General features: G+C 40.9%; 3 protein-coding genes across 5 annotated transcripts in view; 1 reads left to right on the top strand and 2 right to left on the bottom strand.

The window, feature by feature from the left end:
* Positions 1 to 843: 843 nt before the first annotated feature.
* Positions 844 to 12011, bottom strand: SDHD (succinate dehydrogenase complex subunit D). Of its 3 annotated transcripts, XM_021696528.1 has the most exons (4): positions 11905 to 12011; positions 8712 to 8828; positions 7162 to 7306; positions 844 to 1795 (listed from the first exon to the last, which is right to left on the bottom strand). In XM_021696528.1, the coding sequence occupies exons 1-4, from the start codon at positions 11954 to 11956 to the stop codon at positions 1630 to 1632; spliced, it is 480 nt and encodes a 159-aa protein (XP_021552203.1). In that variant the 5' UTR covers positions 11957 to 12011; the 3' UTR covers positions 844 to 1629. The 3 variants fall into 3 exon arrangements, with proteins under 3 accessions (XP_021552203.1, XP_021552204.1, XP_044775601.1); XM_021696529.1 differs by lacking the exon at positions 7162 to 7306 and having other exon boundaries at positions 11905 to 11986; XM_044919666.1 differs by lacking the exon at positions 8712 to 8828 and having other exon boundaries at positions 11905 to 11956.
* Positions 12012 to 12108: 97 nt separating this feature from the next.
* Positions 12109 to 14121, top strand: TIMM8B (translocase of inner mitochondrial membrane 8 homolog B). Its single transcript, XM_021696530.1, has 2 exons — positions 12109 to 12224; positions 13729 to 14121. The coding sequence occupies exons 1-2, from the start codon at positions 12141 to 12143 to the stop codon at positions 13894 to 13896; spliced, it is 252 nt and encodes an 83-aa protein (XP_021552205.1). The 5' UTR covers positions 12109 to 12140; the 3' UTR covers positions 13897 to 14121.
* The window catches only part of NKAPD1 (NKAP domain containing 1), a 10539-nt gene continuing 4306 nt past the window's right edge, over positions 14097 to 20329 (bottom strand). Inside the window, 4 exon segments of the mRNA XM_021696527.2 lie at positions 14097 to 16692; positions 16694 to 16718; positions 17587 to 17640; positions 19362 to 19511. Of these exon segments, the coding sequence (XP_021552202.1) occupies positions 16210 to 16692; positions 16694 to 16718; positions 17587 to 17640; positions 19362 to 19511 (712 nt within the window). The 3' untranslated portion in view covers positions 14097 to 16209.

Genomic DNA, 20329 nt, shown 5'->3' on the forward strand with positions numbered 1-20329 from the left:
ATAAGCCCATTAAGGGGAGCTTATCTTTAGTCCCTAATACAGACATTCATGAACACACTTACCCTCCTAGCCAGCTCCCCTTCAATAGTTTGCCTCAGCTGCCCAGTAAGGTCTTCGGTGAGGGAAACACGCCAAGTCCCAGTTCCTCTATGGTGCTAGGAGAAACAAACCATCATGCCTTACACTCACCCCTCAGATCAAACTAACTGCATACAGAATGTAATTTAAATTCCAAAGGCTGGCATTTACAGAACATTATAATCTGGACCTCCTTCTAATTCCTACTACAGCTGACCCTTAAACAATGTGGGGGTTAGGGGCGCTGACACCTCAGTCAAAAATCTATGTGACTCCCCAAAAACTGAACTACTAATAGCCTACTAGCGACCAAAAGCCTTACTGATAACATAAACAGTAATTAACATACATTTTTGTTATATGATTTATATGCTACTTACAATAAAGTAAGCTAGAAGAAAAATATTAAGAAAATCACAAAGAAAAAATACATTTATAGTACTGTATTTATAAAAAAAAAAAAAAAATACACATATAAGTAGACCAGAGCAACTGTGTTATTCAAGGGCCAAATGTATTTAATCTTTATACTTCTCTCATACCAAACTACTCATACTCAGTATATTTTTGCCTATTACATTTAAGTCTTTTTTGTATTACAGTACTTGGTAATTTACCTAACTGCTAAGCCCTAGAAAGAAATTTAAACAGTCCGGTTTTACTGGTGTATATGCAACAGACACCAAGTTCTACTGAATAAAACTAGGGACAGTTAATACATAAAAGAGTAGAATACATTTTTATTAGATAGAATTTTATTTTTTAAAAAAACTTTATTTTCATAGAATACATTTTCACATTAGAGATTCCTACAGTGGGAAAATAACAATTTATTACTTACAGTTTTACATTTGTAGACAGATTATTTTAGGACAAGCAAAATAAACACATTTGAGGATTAAGTCTTGGTTTAGAATCTACAATACTTTGATACATCTATGAGGGGACCTCTTTCCCACATGGAACTTCTCTATACTCAGAAGCTCTCCAGGCTCTTCTTCCCAGGATTTAGAAATTAATAATGTGAAATATCAGTATTTCCTAATTTTAAAGTTTCCCTAGGACATGTAACCATCAGTAACTGGTACTGACTGAACAGAGAGGGAAATTTTCAAAAATTAAACACTAATTTTCTGCAAAATCTTTACTTATGAATTAACAGGCTTTCCCTTTCTCCATCATTCCCAGGACAAATACAGAAGTTTGATCAGGTATTGATAGTAATAAAGCTGAATTCCCTTTAAGAATTTGATTAGTTAACAGGCAAAAGCTCATACATTATGGTTAGTTATGCTATGAGTCTTGTGAGAAGCTGGGACACAACCCCATAAACTCACCAGACCAAGGAACCCAGTCTCCAAATTTCTTGAATACAATTCCTCTCGAACCTTTTCCTCAAGGACTAAACTCTAAAAATAACCAGGTGATTAGAAGAGGTTTGTCTCACCAATGGACTTATCTGTTATTTCCTCCTTATTGTGAGTTGAATGGCATGACAGAGCAGAGGCAAAGAGGTGTACAATCAATTCTCAAGGTATTAAGTCAAAAAGGTCAGAGCTTCCACAGCATGGCAACAGCTCTGCAGATGCCCACATCATGATAGTTGAAATAACAAAGCCCAGCAAAGGTGAAAGCCGACAATGCCAAAACGCCTGCCTTGGCACATTTCTGCAAAGCATCCCCTCGAACATAGTCGGTAACCACTTGTCCAAGGCCCCTAAAACAAACAAACAAACAAACAGTACAAATGAAAAACCACAATTCAGAAGGCTATATGGCTAACTTGAATGCAAAAAAATAATTATCAGGTTCAAAATATAACTCATGGTAACAGGAATCACAAACCAAAATGAAGGAACCAAGAATTTCCAATTAATATAATAAAGACATCTCTATTCTTTAGATTAAATTTTCCAGAGTTATTTATATCAAAGACAGTAGTTAATTACCACTCCATTTACAAAATCTTGGGGTTTGGGGTTTTTTTTTTTTAACTAAATAATGCTCAAGGGGCAGCTGGCTGGCTCAGTTGGTAGAGCATGTGACTCCTGAGTTCAGGGTCATGAGTCTGAGCCCCAGACTGGATGTAGAGATTACTAAAAAAATAAATAAACTTTAAAACAAATGCTCTACAGAGTTTGTCATTAATTAAAAAAAAAATGAAGCACATACTGTGTGCCAGAACCTGGTACAGATGTTGAAAGAACAGCAAATAGGGCGCCTGGGTGGCTCAGTTGGTTAAGCGACTGCCTTCGGCTCAGGTCATGATCCTGGAGTCCCAGGATCGAGTCCCGCATCGGGCTCCCTGCTCGGCAGGGAGTCTGCTTCTCCCTCTGACCCTCCTCCCTCTCATGCTCTCTGTCTCTCATTCTCTCTCTCTCAAATAAATAAATAAAATCTTTAAAAAAAAAAAAATAAATAAATAAATAAAAAAAAAAAAAAAGAAAGAACAGCAAATAAGACAGCATCCCTGCCCTTATAGAACAGATTCTAGTGAAGAAGGAAAAAAAAGTACATTGTGCTATGAGGAAATATTTTAGAAAGGATGACCTGAATGAGAAGAACATTCCAAACAAAAGTGACAATGACCTTGGCATCTTTGAGGAATAGCAAAAAGATTAGTGTGGCTGCAGAACGTGGGCATCATAAGGGAAGGGCAGATCACACAGGGCCTTGATGGTCCTAAGTATGAATTTCAGGTGCACCTGGCTGGTTTTGTCGGTAGAGTGAGTAACTCTTGATCTCGGGATTGTGAGTTTGAGCCCCAACTGGGTGTAGATATTACTTAAAAATAAAAATCTTTGGGGTGCCTGGATGGCTCAGTCTGTTAAACGTCTGCCTTTGGCTCGGGTCATGATTCCAAAGTCCTGGGATCGAGCCCCATGTCTGGCTCCCCACTCAACGGAAGCCTGCTTCTCCCTCTCCTCCCCACTTGTGCTCTCTCTTGCTATCCCTGTCACTGTCTCTCTCTCTCAAATAGGTAAGTAAAATCTTTAAAAATAATAATAAAAATCTTAAAGAAATTTTTTTTTAAATTAAATTTGAAATGTAATGGGAAACCACAGATATGTTTTAAGTAGGGAGTAATCTAAGTAAGTATGACCTAATTTTATTTTAATAACAGCTTTATTGAGATGTAATTCACATGCCATATAACACTTTTTTTTACAGTAATCTCTACATCCAACATGGGGCTCAAATTCACAACCCTGCGATCAAGAGTCACATGCTCCTCTGACTGAGCCAGCTGGCTGCCCCCAAATTAAGCCTTTCAAAGTGTATACTAAAGTGTTAAAAGTCATAAAGTTGTGCAACATCATCACTATTTAAAATTCCAGAACATTTCATCACTCCAAAAAGAAACCCCATTATTCAACTAGTTTTCTGTCTCTATGGACTTGCCTACTCTGTACGTTTTATAGAAATCATACAATATGTGGCCTTTTGTGTCAAGTTTCTTTCATTTCACATCTTCAAGGTTCACCCATGTTGTGGCATGTATCAGTACTTCCAACTTTTTGTGTGGCCAAATTATATTCCTTTGTAAGAATATATTGTATTTTCTTTAGCTATTCATCAGCTGATAGACATTTGGATTGTTTCTTTTTGGTTATTATAACTATTCATCAGTAGATAGACATCTGGATTGTTTTCACTTTTTGGCTATTATAAATAACACTATGAATATTACTATACAAGTTCTCATGTGAGGACGTATGTGTTCAATTTTGAGGGGTATACACCTAAAAGTGGAATCACTGAGTCATATGATAACTCATTAGAATGAAAGCACAGATACAGAGAATCTGTAGAATCTCTAACTTTCTGTTAGAACTGTCAAAGTGTTTTCCAAAGTGGCTGTAATGTCTTACATTCCTATAAGAGACATGGGAGGACTCCAACTTCTTGACATCCTTGAAACACGTGTTGTTGTCCATCTTTTTGATAACAGCCTTCCTAGTGAGTGCGAAGCAGTATCTCATTGTGGTTTTGATTGGCCTTTTTTTTTTAGGTAGGGAGGGAGAGACTCTTAAGCAGGCTCCATGCCCAACGCAGAGCCTGACTCAGGGCTCAACCCCACAACCCCAAGATCATGACCTGAGCCGAAATCAAGAGTCAGGTACTTAACCGATGAGCCATCCAGGCATCCACTGATTTGCATTTCTATAATAACAAATGATGTTGAGCATTTTTTCATGTGCTTATGAGCCATTTGTATGTCCTCTTTAGATAAATGTAATTTTACTTTTAAAAAAGGTCACTCTGGCTATAGTATGGCAAATGGACAGTGCAGGCAGAAAGGGGCAGGGGCAAAAACAGAAACAGAAAACCACTTAGGAGGCAAACAAAGTGCCTTGGCAAGACTATTGGCTTGGGGCGCCTGGGTGGCTCAGTCGGTTAAGTGTCTGCCTTCGGCTCAGGTCATGATCCCAGGGTCCTGGGATCGAGCTCCGCGTCGGGCTCCCTGCTCGGCGGGAAGCCTGCTTCTCCCTCTCGCACTCCCCCTGCTTGTGTTCCTGCTCTCGCTGTGTCTCTCTCTGTCAAATAAATAAATAAAATCTTTAAAAAAAAAAAAAAAAAGACCATTGGCTTAACCTAGGCTGGTGACAGGGGAGATGGTGTGAAGTGACAACTGAGGCAGGCTATGTTTTGAGGAGAGAACTACAGAAAGAGCTGATGGACTAGATGTGAGATAAGACGAAAAGAAATATCTAGAATAACTCCTAAGATTTTTGGCTTGAGAAACTAGATTTAATTGAGTTAGGGAAGAACAGGAAAGAAGGTGGCTTTGAGGAAAAATCAAGAGAGATATGGGGGAAAAGAGTGATTTCAGGCAACGTTAAATTTGGGATCACTATTAGACATCCAAGTGGATTATGTTAGTTAGACAACTGGAAATACAGGTCTGTAGATCAGGAAAAGAGGTCAGATCTGAGCTCAACTCAGGAAATTAAGAGAAATTAAGAAAGCAAGACTGAGCCCAGGATTCAGAGCTTTATTATTCAGAGGTCAGAAAAGGAGAGGAGCAGGCATCAGAGACTGAGAAGGTACAGCTGGCAAGGCGGAGGAAAACATGGTGGGTATAGCATCTAGAAGTCAAAGGAAAATTATTTAAGGAGGGAATGGTCAATTAAGTTGAATGCTGCTGAGAGTTCAAGTAACAGGAGGACCGAAAACAGACAGCTGGATTTGGAAAAATGAAGGTTTGGTGGGGACTTCGTTAAGAATGACTTCACTTATGTAATTGGGATGAAAGCCCAATTAACGTGGGCTAAAAGAGATTGGATGCTGAGTAATTAGTGCACAATTATAGACAACTCTTTCAAGTCACCCTGTGTGTGTGTGAGAGAGAGACAGAGAGAGAGAAAAGAGACAATCAGTAAGGAAACTGGAGGAGTATGAAATAAATGAAAAATAATAAAAAAACATATTACTTCAGATTTATCTCTTATTCGGACTTTTTGCGATTTAGATGGATCTCTTGCCAAGAACTACTTATTAGAGAAATCTCACTGTTACTTGTGATCTAATATTTCATATGCAACTGGAATCCTTTACTTTGAAAGGTCTATCTGGTTAAAGGAATTCCCCAACCAACCCGGGAAAAGTAGGTAAGCAAAATCCCCTTTTAACACTAGGTACAAAATCATTCTGACAAGTCACTTAACCGCCCTGGGGTTTAGTTTCCACATCTATAAAGTAACAGGGTTGGTTAAGATAGTCCCATGTCCTTTCAGCTCTAGCAATACAAAAATGCTTCCCTTGCCCACAATATCATACTGTCCTTGTAAAACAACATAAAATGAACTCAAAGAACCCAACTGTTACTTACAAACTTTTCAGAAGGTTCATTAACTTAGAAAATCTAACAAACTACACTGGGTAAAAAAATAGAAACTGGAAATTCACTCATTCAACAACTACTCACTTAGTGCTGTGTGTCAGGCACTGCTCTAGGCACTAAAGCTACAAGAGCAAACAGGAAGTAAAAAGGGCAAGATTGAACTACAGTGTCTAAGGACAACCAGGTGATAAAACTATGATGAAATGTAAAGAAGTGATTACTATAAAAACCAGGATAATGGTTCCTGGTTGGAGGATGCTGAGTAGTTATAACTGAGGTAGGACACAGGAAGAAGCTTCTGCAGTTCTATCTCTTGACCTGGGCAGTGTTACCCTTGTAATAAGTCATTAAGCCATGGATGACTCTCGTGATTCTCTGTATCTGTGCTTTCATTCTAATGAGGGGAGAGACAAGGAGTACAGAAAATAATAAATAGATGATACAGTGTATTAGAAGGTAATAAGCACTACTGAGAAAAATAAAATAGGGGAGAGAGATAAGTAATGCTGGGAAGGACACTGCAATTGTAAATAAGTGGTTACAGGCGGCTTTACTGAGAAGGTGACATTTCAGATGTGAAGGAAATGAGGAACAAGCCAAGTGTATAACTAGAAAAAGAGAGTGCTGGGCAGAAGCAAGAGTAAAAGTAAAGTCCTGAGGCCTGGAGTGTCCCTGGTGTGTCTAAGAATTATCAAAGCCAGTGAGGATGAGGAAGAGAGTAGTTGGAGATGCGGGAAAAAACACGGCCAGATTATGTTGGGTCTGTAGACCACCATAAGAAGTCTGACTTTTCATTTGAGGGAGGTTAAAAGACTGCAAAATATTTTGAGGAGAATGTTTGACCTGACTTAATATTTTAACAGGATCACTGGGGCTGCTGTGTTGGGGACAGGAGGACCAGTTAGGACACTACTACTGGAATCAAAGATGATGACCAGGTTTGGGGCATGAATAGTTAGAAGAATGGAAATGCCATTAATTCAGATGAGCAAGAGTGCCGGAGGAAGAGATTTGGGGAGATCAAGAACTCAGTTTTATAACATGTTATATTCAAAATGCCTATTAGCTATAGAAGCGAAGACATCGAATAGGCAGGTGGACACATAAATCTGGGCATATAAATATTTTATATATGTTTTAAAGTTATCTATGAGTATCTCAATCAACTTCTAATAAGACAAGCTCACAGCTAATAAACTGAGCAGACAATGTAACACTGAAGGGACTGCTGTACTTGCCAGTGACTGTGGAGAGTGAGGGCTGCCGCCAGGGAGTAGTCCATCGCAGAGCCAGGATTCAAATAAGCAGCTGGAATTAGGCCCAGGAGCAAAACACTGACAACCCTCTCACCAGTCCAGTGGAGAGATGCAGCCTTAGAACTAGCTACAGAAAGGAAGAATCAGATTCGTAAGAGTTGAAAGGGGAAACACACATCTCTCATATTCAGTATTTGCCACAAAATAACCCAGCTGACAGAATGGCAAATAGCATGCATATAAGACTTAGCTCTGAGCATAAAGAGAGTTAAGATAAACAAGGTATTTGAGAAAGATGCTACCTCCCTCTTTGAAGTTCTTTAGCACAATGTATCTTGGTGCTTACATAGATTAGAAGACTGACCCACTTTGCCGACAGGCAAGAAGATGAACGAAGTACCTTTGCAGAATTACCAATCTTGAACTTTAGTGTAATAGACAGATACCTTATAAATACAAGTTAATACCAACCAAGGAATTCCTTTACAACATTACTCTTTTTACACCTTCTAATCTTTAGAATTAGAAGTAAGGTAATAACAAAACACTCCCAAAACAAAATTAAACCAGCCAACTCAACAAGTTCTGATACGAACTTTTAGGATTATGGTCCTTCTTCTGTCCCATTACTTATAAATAGCCCAAAACAAATATGGAACATGAGAACTTCTTTTAAATAAATGAAAAACAAAATGGACTTTAAACATTTCTTCAGGAGCCTCTATATTTTTTTGGTTACAGACCCCTTTGGGAATCTAATGGAGATACTCTCCAGAAAAATGCACATGGACACACTCAGTAAAAACTATGCTTACAACTTCAGGGGCTTTTCTTCAGCCCACACACCCCAAATTAAAATCACTCTGCTAAATTTAAAATTTAGGAATGGAGAAACAAAACCTTTTCAAAGATAAAATAATTCTAAAAAGCAGAAAAACTATACTTGCCTAATTTCTCATAACTCAGATGCAACCATATGTAAGTTGTTGACTTAAGCGTCAAGATAAGTCTTTATCTCTGCAAAATACAGACCTTTCCAGACTTTAAAACTGGAAATAGTTAACTCATTATTCACCTACAGATTTTCTATAATATTCACCCTAAAAAATGCCACGTGATTTTAATACTGACCTAAATAAAAATAAGCAAGTCAATTACAGCTATAAATATGTATGACTTTTTAAATGGTCTACTACTCTAAATTATTTGTATCTGGCTCCTCTCCATCAGCTAAATAAATAAGACTGACTATACTGTACAGACTCTTCCTAAGAGCTATTTTCTTTCAGAAAAAAACTGAAATTTGAAGTGGACTTAGATCAGAAGATTCTCTAGGAGTATAAATGGCATCATTCAACCATGCTGGCATCGTCTGCCCAAAGGTGCAGGCTAGGCAGGTCCTCATTTGACAGAGTCGGACATAAGAGTTCTGTTCCACAGATATCAAGTCCTGTCAAAGGCATGAAAATTTGCCCAGATGAAGAGGGCCAGAGCCCAAAAAGCAGCAGCAATGAAAAAAAAAAAAAACATACAATAGTGGTTGGGTGACAGGTGAATGTGCTGTGTTCTACACCATCCTGGGGTAGGCTGGTCCTGGAGAAATGCTGAGACCTGAGCAGGTCTGACCACCGGGATTCGGAGAAACAGAGCTGAGGAAAGAGACATTAGGGGGGTCATAAACACTTCTCCTGACAGACTTTCTAAATAACCATAAGCAAGCTACATAAGCCCCGATAGGGAATAACATCTCATCTGCAAAATGAGGACAGTATCTATTTCCCTGGGTTGCTATTAGCTCACACTAAAGTAGCCCCTCAAAGACCGAAAAATCAATGAACCACCTATGTAAAAGGGCTGCACTCTTACTAATTTTTTTTTTTTTTAAGATTTTATTTATTTGACAGAGAGAGACACAGCGAGAGAGGGAACACAGTCAGGGGGAGCGGGGGAAGGAGAAGCAGGCTTCCCGCTGAGCAGGGAGCCCAATATGGGGCTCGATCCCAGGACCTGGGATCATGGCCTGAGCCGAAGGCAGACGCTTAACGACTGAGCCACCCAGGCGCCCCTGCACTCTTACTAATTTTAAAAAGTAAATTATAGCTCCTTTCTCTTTCCATATATTCATCTATTTATTCATCCAACAAGCATTTACTACAGGTAAGAGTATGCTCTAGACTGGAGCAAGAGACAAAAGACAGCCTTTGTCCTCAAGGAGTTCAGTTTAGTTTGGGAAGCACATCTATTACCACCTTCCTTTTTTTTTTTAAGATTTTATTTTTAAGTAATCTCTACACCGAATGTGGGGCTTGAAATCACAACCCTGAATCGAGAGTTGCATGCTCTACTGACTGAGCCATCCAGGTGCCCCTCTCCACTTATACTCTTTTTTGGGGGTGTTGGGGAGCAGAGGGAGCAGGAGAGAAAGAATCTTAAGCAGGGTCCACACCAAGCACGAACCTGACATGGGTTTCGATCTCATAACTCTGAGATCATGACCCAAGCCGAAATCAAGAGTCAGACACTTAAACGACTGAGCCACCCAGGCGCCCCTCCACTTGTACTTTTGAACCTATCCTTTTCTGTCCCCTTTCGGATCCTGTGTCTTGGTTAAAAAATAGACCTAAGTTCACACAACGCCACCACTTACTAGCTATGAGGTGATGAGCAATTAAGTTAAATTCTCTAAGCCTCAATGTCCTCATCTGTAAAGTGAAAATAGTAGCACTTACTTCATAACACTCCACTGAAAATTAAAATAGTCAAGGTGCTGAGCATAATTCCCATGTCATAAGTACTCAATTAAAAGGTAATTTCTCTCCCGTGTCTTTCACCTCTCCTTCCTTCCTGTTGGCCATTTCCCCCTGACTGATGTAATATATGTGACCCCTCCCTTGACCCTGCATCCTCTAATGCCATGCACTCTTCCCCTGCTCCCTTTCTTCTCTTTCCAACTATGCTTTAAAATATTGTCTAAATCACCTCCACTTCCTCACTTCCCTATCATTCTTCAACTCTGAAACTTATTTTATCCTGACTACAACTGCGTTATTAAGTTGCCAATGGTCTCCATGTGGTCACATCCAACAAATACTGTTCAGTCTTCATCTGATCGGGCCTTTCCTCTCTTCTTTTCTGATGAACTCTCTTCTAGTCCCCCTTTGATCCTCTGACATCCTGTATCAGTCTCCTGCATTCACTCTTAAATGTTTCCTAGCATTCTATCATCCGCCCACTGCTCTCATGTCCTAAACCCTCCCTTGGCCATTTTGTCCACTCAGCTTATACTACCTGTAAGCTTATGACACCCAATTCTGTATCTGCAGCCCTGCTATCTCTCCAGTGTTTCAGAAGTTTAAGTGCTTGCTGGGCCTCTCCCCTAAGATATCCTACATGATCCTCAAACTCACTATGCCAAAAACTAAAATCACCCTTCAACTCACTTTCTCAACCAAACTTGTTACCCATTTGCATGTTCCCCACTTTATTTAATAACACCCCACTCTTTAACCCAAAAATCTGTAAGTCATATAAAACTCCCCCAACACCCCAAAATTGTCAATCACCAAATCATATTGATGTATCTCCTTAATATTTCTTGAGACAATCTGCTCTTTTTTGTACCACTTTCCAAGTTCAGGACCTCACAATCCTTGCCCGCACTACTACAACAGTATCCTATCTCATCTCCCTGACTTGTGTCTTAGCCTGTCCCATCTCCTATGACGGCCATCTACCACCGTGTTACCCACCCAAGTAGCCAATCTAAACTGCAACTCTATGTCAAATCTTTCAATGGTCCTGTTCACATCAGGTAAATGCATACTCCATATCAAGGCAAGTTCTTCCATGATTTGATTCCAGTTCACCTTTCCAGATTCAGCTCTCATTCCTCACCTTGAGCTTCATGCTCTAATCATATCTAGTTTATTTTCTCTCCTACCTCGCTGTTCCTACACCTTCATCATCACTTCTGCTCATCCCAGTAGTTACAACTGTAATGCCCTTCCCCCTGTGGCCTTCCTTATCCTCAAGACACACAAACCTCCTTCAGGAACCAAGACAGGGTAATTCTTCCAAAACACAGAGCTATGTATGTTCTTCCTCTGGACTGGCATAACAATTTACGTGCAGCACAAGAGTTTCTGCTTTATGTTAAATTATGTTTACATGTGTTTTCCCTATAAAAATGAAAACTCTTCGAGGGCAACAACTGTTTTATACACATTTGTATCCCGTTCCTACTACGGTGCCTGGTATAACACAAATGTCCAATGCAATGATTATCGAATTGATTTCCAGAAGCCCCTTTCCACCAACTCCAGGGTAAATGGGAAAGGCCAGGCATTGGGGTTTGGAGCCTAACCCCACACTTTTCCCATGCGGGGTGGGCGCATTCTAAGGACAGTGAATGCGGAGGAGGAAAAAAAAACAACAACAAAACTCATAGGAACAGCCTCAGCAGAACTTAACTTCCAGGAGCTCTCTTTCAGATTACCCCATCCCCGTGTCAGCCCGAAGCAGGGGAGATACGCGCTCGGGAGGACATATGGGCGCGTAGACAACGGTGGTTACCGCTGTGGTGCTGACCGGAGCCAGATCGGCCAACGGGACGGAGGAAGGATTCCCTGCTTAAGAGGCCTCACCACCCCGCAGACAAATCCTCGCCGCACTCCCTTCCCCGGCTGGAGGCTGCCCTAAGAACCTCCCGCTGCCAGGACCCCTCACCTCGGCCTCCTTGCGCACCGCACAGGACACTCAACCTCCAAAGACTCGCCATCTCGCTTCTGAAGGCTCAAGGTCACTCAGCAACCCGGAAGCAGTCACTCGACAACTCCACCCCGCAAGGACTCAAGAAAACAGGGCGAGGGAAAACGCCGGGTGAACCGGAAGTCGGGAGCTGGCGCGCGCACGCCGCACGTGCGCGCGCACGCTCGTCGGAAGGCCGGAGCTGGAGGCGGACGATGGCGGAGCTGGGTGAAGCGGCCGAAGCGGAGTTGCAGCGCCTGGTGGCGGCCGAACAACAGAAAGCGCAGTTCACTGCACAGGTGCGGGGACAGGCACCAAGGGGAAGAGACAGGAGGGTGAGGCACAGGTTGAGTTTTCAGACTTTTTATTCAGCCCGTGAAGTGACAGCCGCTAGGAAAAAACGAGCGGAGCTCTGCGACATCACCACGGGGGGACTGCCCCGTGCTCGCTCCTGCCGCGCCGTGTTCTTCCCAGAAAAGACTCCAGCCCCTGGTGACCAGTAGTGCTCAGGCGCCCGCTGGGCACACCCAGCGTGCGGGAAAGAGAAAGTGTAAAGCAGAGAAGAAAGGTTCGGGCGGCGCAAGGGCAACGGAACCAGGTTTGGCGGCGAGCTCTCCGGGCTTGGCCTTCGGAAGCTCTGGGTTCTGATCCTGCCTCTGCCCCTTCCAGGCCGCGTGCCCCTAGACAAGACACCCAGCCACTGTGGGTCTCGGTTCTGCAGTCGCCTGCTGCCTCACTGGACTGTAGAGATCATATGCGATCATGTATTTGAAAACGACAAAGCAGTGGAACATTAATGGAGAAAGGTGGGCTCTGAAGTAGTCAGTTTGGACTGTAGGTTAGGACAAGTGTTTTGGAGCCCTTTCGGCATGGTTCGAAACCCGGCGTGGACCCTTACTGGCAGCACCTCTAGCAGCGTGGCTAATTGCTTAGCCAAACGGAGATGACAGTCAGACTTTAGGACCGCAGAAAGTACTGACTGACTGCTGAGTACCCAGTCTAGGAAGCCCTCAGTAAATGGTTACCCCCCGTGGGGGGTTAGGGGGGGACGGTGTTCGCGACGGATTAAATAGCAAAAACACATTTTCTGTACCTGACGTGCATTTTTGTGGAGAGTGGATCCATAACCTTCATTGGATTCACCCATGTGTCCATGAACCCAAAAAGGTTTAGAACTTAGGAACTAGTCTGTAAGGGATAGGTTTGGAATGACAGGAGAGCAGTGGTTTGGGGGGAAATTAATTGGTACCATACCTTCCCAGCTTACACTGGTGCAACTTGGGAATACTACTAACCATGCCTGAAAATTTACAGTCTGATTAAGGACTTAACACAATCGGAAAAAATAGACGGTGGCCTTCAAGGAGTTAAAAATGTGAACTGTTTTGAAGAATGGGACAAATCTTTAGGTAGGGCATTCCGGGAATATTAAGTCACATTGAGTATGCTGTGTGTGTACTTCATTGAAGCTTAACAGGTTGGTGGTTAAATAATGGGCTGGCCTGAGTGGCTAACAGAGGAATTGTGCATTAAGTACAGGGGTGACTTGATGGAAAGTTATTTGTAATTACTAAAGAGGAGAAAAACAGAAACGGAAAGGATAAAGGATTATTGCAATGTAGGAACAAGGATCTGGGCCATACTGATGACAAATTAGGAAGTGAGGGAAGAGAGCCCATGGTTTGTTGATTGAAAGAATGGTTTAGTCAAGTGACAGAAAAGGAGAAAAACAGGAAGGAAATAAAGTTGGCAGTTAGACCTATATGCAGACAGCAGGCAATTACTAATTTTCTTTCCTCTTAGGTGCATCACTTCATGGAGCTGTGCTGGGATAAATGTGTGGAGAAGCCAGGGAATCGCCTAGACTCTCGCACTGAAAATTGTCTCTCTAGCTGCGTGGACCGCTTCATTGACACTACTCTTGCCATCACCAGTCGGTTTGCCCAGATTGTACAGAAAGGAGGGCAGTAGGCCATCCCCTGGGAGAATGACAGAAGCAAAGGACTTGTTAAGCAGATTGAAGGGCCAGTGGGGGAAAGTTGTCAGCCTGTTGTCAGGTGAACTTGAGGCTGTTACCAAGCCTATTGGTGCTAAGAAGTAACAGATCAAATGTTCAAAAAGTGAAATTTATTTATTTGGAATTCAGAAATTCCATGTTTTATCACAGTAGTTATTCAATAAATCTGAATTCTCCAACTCGAAATTTTTTTTTCCTTAATCCCATTTTAGGATTTAATATAGAGATCTCTGATTGGCAGGAACACTAGAAGTACATTCCAAGACCAGTAGTGCAAATGAGAGATCTTAGGTTTTGAAAGGCCATCCTCAGCCATATTTAAGGGGGCTAGAAGAACCATCAAAGACTTAGCCTAAGGTATAGAAGAGAAATTGGGGTTGAGAAAGGTGAAGAACAGAAAACAGCTTTATTGCTTATATATGACCAAGAAAAAGTAAACATGGCAAAAACAAAACAGGCAGGATGTGTATTTTGGGGAAAGAAATAGGCCTGCTAGTATGGGAGGAAGGGAAGGTCAAGACTGAAGCAGAACCAACTTCCTGAAGATGCCTGTTCCACTGGCCCATCTTCCCGAGTCTGTGCTAGAATCAGTACTTTTATAGCACAGAAACAATGCTAAAAAAAAATACGTGCTAAAAACTCCTTCCAACAAAGATTTCACTTATTCCAAGAACAAAACAATTTGTCTTTAGGTTAAGAGGTAGTAATTACAAACTGTTTGCCCCACCTTGGGCCCCTACTAATCCCAAAGGTAAAAATATACGCCATGGAACATTGACAATTGAGTACCAGAGTATTAATATTTCAAGTAAATATCCCCAAAGGTAGCACCTGCTTATAATCAAGGGATAGGGAACCTCTAGCCAACCATGTATTTTATGACTAAACATTTTATTAGACATCTGTTCTGTAAAGAGAACAAATTTAGTAGTTAGAACTGTAAAATATTACCACCTCATGGAATGTTGTTACAGTTATATTCTATTGCTGGTGTCTTACACTGTCATGCTACCATGAAGTATTTCTGTATTATACACGGGGAAAGTAAGGCCAGGGAGGTTAACTCACCTTTTCCGGACCTCATAACTAATTAGTGGCAGAATCAAGAACAAAAGTCTGAGTTTTCAAGCTTTCTACCAAGACCATGAAGTGACAACCAGAAAAAACAATGATATGTCACTTGGTATTCTGTCATAATGAAAAAATTCACTTGTGTTCTGCCAGCCTTTTTTCAGTGCTATTTTGGTTTCTTAAGAATTAACAGTAGGGATCACAGTATATAGCAAAGGGAAATAATATGGTCTCTGCTTGGTGCTTTAATCAGAAGGCAAACTGGGAAGAAGTGGGTGAATCCCTGAGAAGCCTGTTGCATTTTGGAACTGGTTCAACCTAGTTTCAGGGAAAATCTAAATTTCATTAATAGATTTAGAAATGAACAAGGAAGATAATATTTAAATGGCAGCTGCTACCCTGAATGCTGTTCAGAGCACCATCAGACAGCATGACTAATTCCTAATTTTATCCCATTTGGTTGAGGACTTAACCAAAACAACTGAAGAAATAACTTCGAACACAAGTCCATTTAGGCCATACAGGAAGTAGAAAACCATTTACTAAACCAATTACCATGTTTAGGGGTATACTTAGTGTAGCCACAGACCCTGTCCAGCAGGGAAATTTGACAGAAAACCCTAGTCTCATAACAGCTGTCTATGGATGTTATCATGAAGGAAAAATGTCTTGCTCTTTACTCATTTTCTCATTAAATAAACTGGACCACATCTATGAGGCCAAAATACAGAAAGATCAAAGCACCAAGGCTGAAGACAAAGTTGTGGCACCTGCTATATAAACAGAGCAATACGATGTTCCAACATTGTACACAGCACCAGTTCCAATCCACCTCTTGATCCCAGCCCTTGCTTTCCCCAAATTCTACATCCCATTTGGTGTACCCAGGTTGTTACTGGGATTCAGCTTTCTGGGTCCTTCAATTTGTTGCATTTGCACTCTACCCTAAATGTGATTAATTGCAAAAAATAATCTCTTCAAGAAAACTTCATAACAAAATACCAGATTCCCTATTAATAAGAGGATCAAGTTTAACAGGCCAAAACAGAAGACAAGAAGTCTGTCAGAATGTAGATAGATGGCACAGGACAGCTCTGACCTCAGGGCCCCTGTGCCAGGCAACAGAGTCACTGGCAAAACCCCAAGGTGGAAGAGCTGTAAGTAACCAGTCAGATGGGAAATGGAGAATATCTCATTTAGTCATCCTCTGAACTCTCTGCAGACCTTTCATCTGTAGCCACTTTCCAATTTGTGCGTTTGTTCGTCCTCTCCTGTATTTCATTGTTAACTATAGGGATATGGACTTTTTTATCTGTCTTTTTCCTTTTGGTTTTCTTAGTGTCTCTTTCCTCACCTTCCTCAGAACTGCTGGATGCGGAATCATCTGACTGGGAAGTGTCACTTTCTGCATCCAAGAATAAAGCAGATTTTTTGAGAGACTTTTTCCTGGATTTTTTCTTGCGCTTATGTGACTGTTTCCTTTTCCTGGTACTAGAAGCCCCGGTTTCTTCCGAGAACTCGCTTGAGGAATCTGCTGTTATATCCGTGGCTTCTTTTTTGCTTTTCTTCTGTTTTTTGTGTGACTTTTTTTTCTGCTTTTTTTTGTGAGATTTCTTTGACTTCTTGTGTTTGTGAGACTCATGGGTAGATGATTTTACTTGGGGAGATGTTTTTTTTCCCATTGGTAATATCTTGCTGATCACTACTAATAAAAAAGAGAAACTGCTTTACTATAGAAAATAAATAGTGTATTTGTATTTTAGTATTCTGCATTCTAGATAGAAAGTTGGGGTTAGAAGCACCCGAGTGGCTCAGTCGGTTAAGCGTCTGTCTTCAGCTCAGGTCATGATCTCAGGGTCCTGGGATGGAGCCACATATCAGGCTCCCTCCCGCTCAGCGGGAATTCGGCTTCTACCTCTGCCCCTCCCCCTGCTCTTGCTCTCTCTCTCTAATAAATAAAATCTTAAAAAAAAAAAAGTTGGGGTTAACATTTGAATTTTAGGAGCTTTGACATAGGGTTACTATGAGACTTTATGACTCTCAGAGTTTTGTTTCCTCGTTTTGTTTTCTTAAAATGAAGATAAAAATTCTAATCTGCCAGACTGAGTTACTGTATGGAATACTATGTATAAAAACCTAAATGCTATATATATATGCAGAACATCAATCAGGAAAAGGCAAAATACCAATGATCTCCCAACTAAATTGCCTATTATTTTTCTAGTTACATTTTTTTTTTTTTAAGATTTTTTTAATTTATTTATTTGACAGAGAGAGACACAGCGAGAGAGGGAACACAAGCAGGGGGAGCAGGAAAGGGAGAAGCAGGCTTCCTGCCGAGCAGGGAGCCCAATGCAGGGCTCGATCCCAGGACCCTGGGATCATGACCTGAGCCGAAGGCAGACACTTAACGACTGAGCCACCCAGGCGCCCCTCTAGTTACATTTTTAATGGCAAACGTTATCTCCTTTGTAAAATTAGGAACCCAGTTTATAGTTCAGACTTGGAATTAATCTAAACTAAAAAAATTTTAGTTTTTTTGGTTTTTTTTTCAGTAGGCCTATTTGCCTTACCTGTCTGTTTCAAATTCTTCAGGGTATAACTCTTTATAACCACTGTGACCCCATCTGTAAGATGAAATATTTTATTACATTATTATTAAAGCAATGCATACATTTTTGAAAATTAAAAAAAAATTAGACTTAGTGCATGCAAGACACAGACATGCACACAGAACAAAGAAAGATATGGTAGAGCCAACCCCACCTTCAAGCTCAGTAACTTAGTTGGCTACATTTTCTGTATTGCATGTTATTTCAGACATAAAGGATTCTTTTGTCCATTTGTAAGAGAACTTGCCTTTTTTTTTTTTTTTTGAGAACTTGCCATTCTTAAGATAAGGAACTCTTCTATTCTGCTCTTTAGCTGTGAAGTACTTCTCCAAAAACAACTTGTAACAATGCTGTCAGCAATGGGACAATTTTTTTTTTTTAACATAGCAATTTTATTTTACTTATTTATTTGAGAGAGAGAGAGAATGAGAGAGAGCACGAGATGGGGGAAGGTCAGAGGGAGAAGGAGACTCCCCACTGAGCAGGGAGCCCGATGCGGGACTCGATCCCAGGACTCCAGGATCATGACCTGAGCTGAAGGCAGTCGCTTAACCAACTGAGCCAAGCAATTTTATTGAGGTATAATTCCTACAACATGAAATTCACCCTCTTAAAGTGTACAATTCAGTGGCTTTTAGTATATTCAGAGCTGTGCAACCATCACCACTATCTAATTTCAGAACATTTTCATCACCCAAAAAGGAACTCCATCCCCTAGCAGTCACTCTCCATTCCTCCCTCTCCTGTAGCCCATGGCAACCACCAATCTAATTTCTGTCTCTCTGGATTTGCCTATTCTGGACATACCATATAAATAGAATTATAATAAGTGGCCCTTTGTGTCTGGCTTTTTTCACCTGTTTCCAAGGCTCATCCATGTTGTAGCACTTATCAGTACTTTATCCCTTTTATCATCAAATAACATTCCATTAGTCCCCCCTTATCTGCAGTTCTGCTTTCTGGAAGCAGATCACCCTCCTTCAGTCATACTGTCAAGAGGTCAGGAGTAGCCTAATGCTACATCAAAATGCCTACGTCATTCCCCTCACTTCATCTCATCTCATAGGCATTCTATCATCCCACGTTCTCACAGGAGTACAGTACAAATAAAATGAAAGATGACATTCACATAAATTTTATTACAGTATATTGTTATAATTGTTCTATTTTTAGTTATTGTTACGCTCTTACTGTCCCCAATTTAGAAATTAAACTTTATCATAGGTATGTATGTATCTATGTACAGAAAAAAAACACAGTATATATAGGGTTCAGTACTATTCACAGATTTAGGCAACCACTGGGGGGGGCTTCGATGGGGGGGGGCTACTGTACCACATTTTGTTTATCCATTCATCAGTTGATAGACATTTGGGTTTCTACTTTTTGGCCATTACGATAATTATGCTATGAACATTTGTGTGCAAGTTTTTGTAGAGATAATTAATTTTTAAAAGTACACATTCTCGGGTGCCTGGTTGGCTCAGTTGGTTAAGCAACTGCCTTCGGCTCAGGTCATGATCCTGAAGTCCCAGGATCGAGTCCCATGTCAGGCTCCCCTGCTCAACAGGGAGTCTGCTTCTCCCTCTGACCCTACCCCCTCTTGGGCTCTCTCTCTCACTCTCTCTCAAATAAATAAATAAAATCTTAAAAAAATATATAAAAATAAATAAAAAATAAAAGTACACATTCTCAGGCCAAATATTATTAATGGTCTCAAGAATTTTTTCACAAACCTGTCTGGCATATTAGCTTCATAATCATATAACTTCTTATTCCAGGATTTTGCCTTAAGAAAATCATCTTCCAGTGCCCCAGAAATTTCATTCTTTGGCCTCCAATAGTCTCTTTGACTTTCTTCATCAAAACCATCACTACGCATCCGGCTATAAGGAAAAACAGAAGAACTTTTACATTTAGAAGCAATCTGTGAGGTTCCTTTATCGAATGGCATGCACAAAACCCATTGAACAAGCTAAGAGGAAAACAAAACCACTGATTTAGTGCTAAAAAAAAACAAAAACCAATGTAAAAAGACATGATCTGTTCCTCTCCATAAGTCTGTACAGTTGTCCAGTGAAAATCTGACCATTACTACCCATCCTATTGCAGAATACAGACAAAATGACTTATGGACTGTGGCATGCTATAGCTCACTCATTGATTCTCAAGTAGGAGGACATGCAAAGAGGGAAGTAGAGCATAATCACAGCTGGGAACATTTCAAACTACCCTAGAAATATATTCCCTTCCCAAAAAACCAGCAACTTGCTATAGTGAGGTCATAGTAATAGTAGGAGCAAGGCCTAACCCATGAATAGGCTGGGGTAGAAAAAAAGTTGAGAACCACAGATACAGCCTGTGCTTACAAGGTCCACTAACAAGTCACTAAGCAAGCTAATCAACTATCAAAAATGTTTAAGGGCCTCCTATATGCTAGGCACCATTCTAGCTACAGGGAGTGAGACAATCAGAATCTCTGTAGGGAGTATGGTTTTAAAGATTTATTAGACCATGACAGGTATCAATAATTCACTCTAAAAACAACATTTTGGGGACGCCTGGGTGGCTCAGTCGTTAAGCGTCTGCCTTTGGCTCAGGTCATGATCCCAAGGTCCTGGGATCAAGCCCCACATCGGGCTCCTTGCTCAGTAGGAAGCCTGCTTCTCCCTCTCCCACTCCCCCTGCTTGTGTTCCCTCTCTC

Source organism: Neomonachus schauinslandi, chromosome 11 (assembly GCF_002201575.2).
Source record: "Neomonachus schauinslandi chromosome 11, ASM220157v2, whole genome shotgun sequence".
NCBI lineage: Eukaryota > Metazoa > Chordata > Mammalia > Carnivora > Phocidae > Neomonachus > Neomonachus schauinslandi.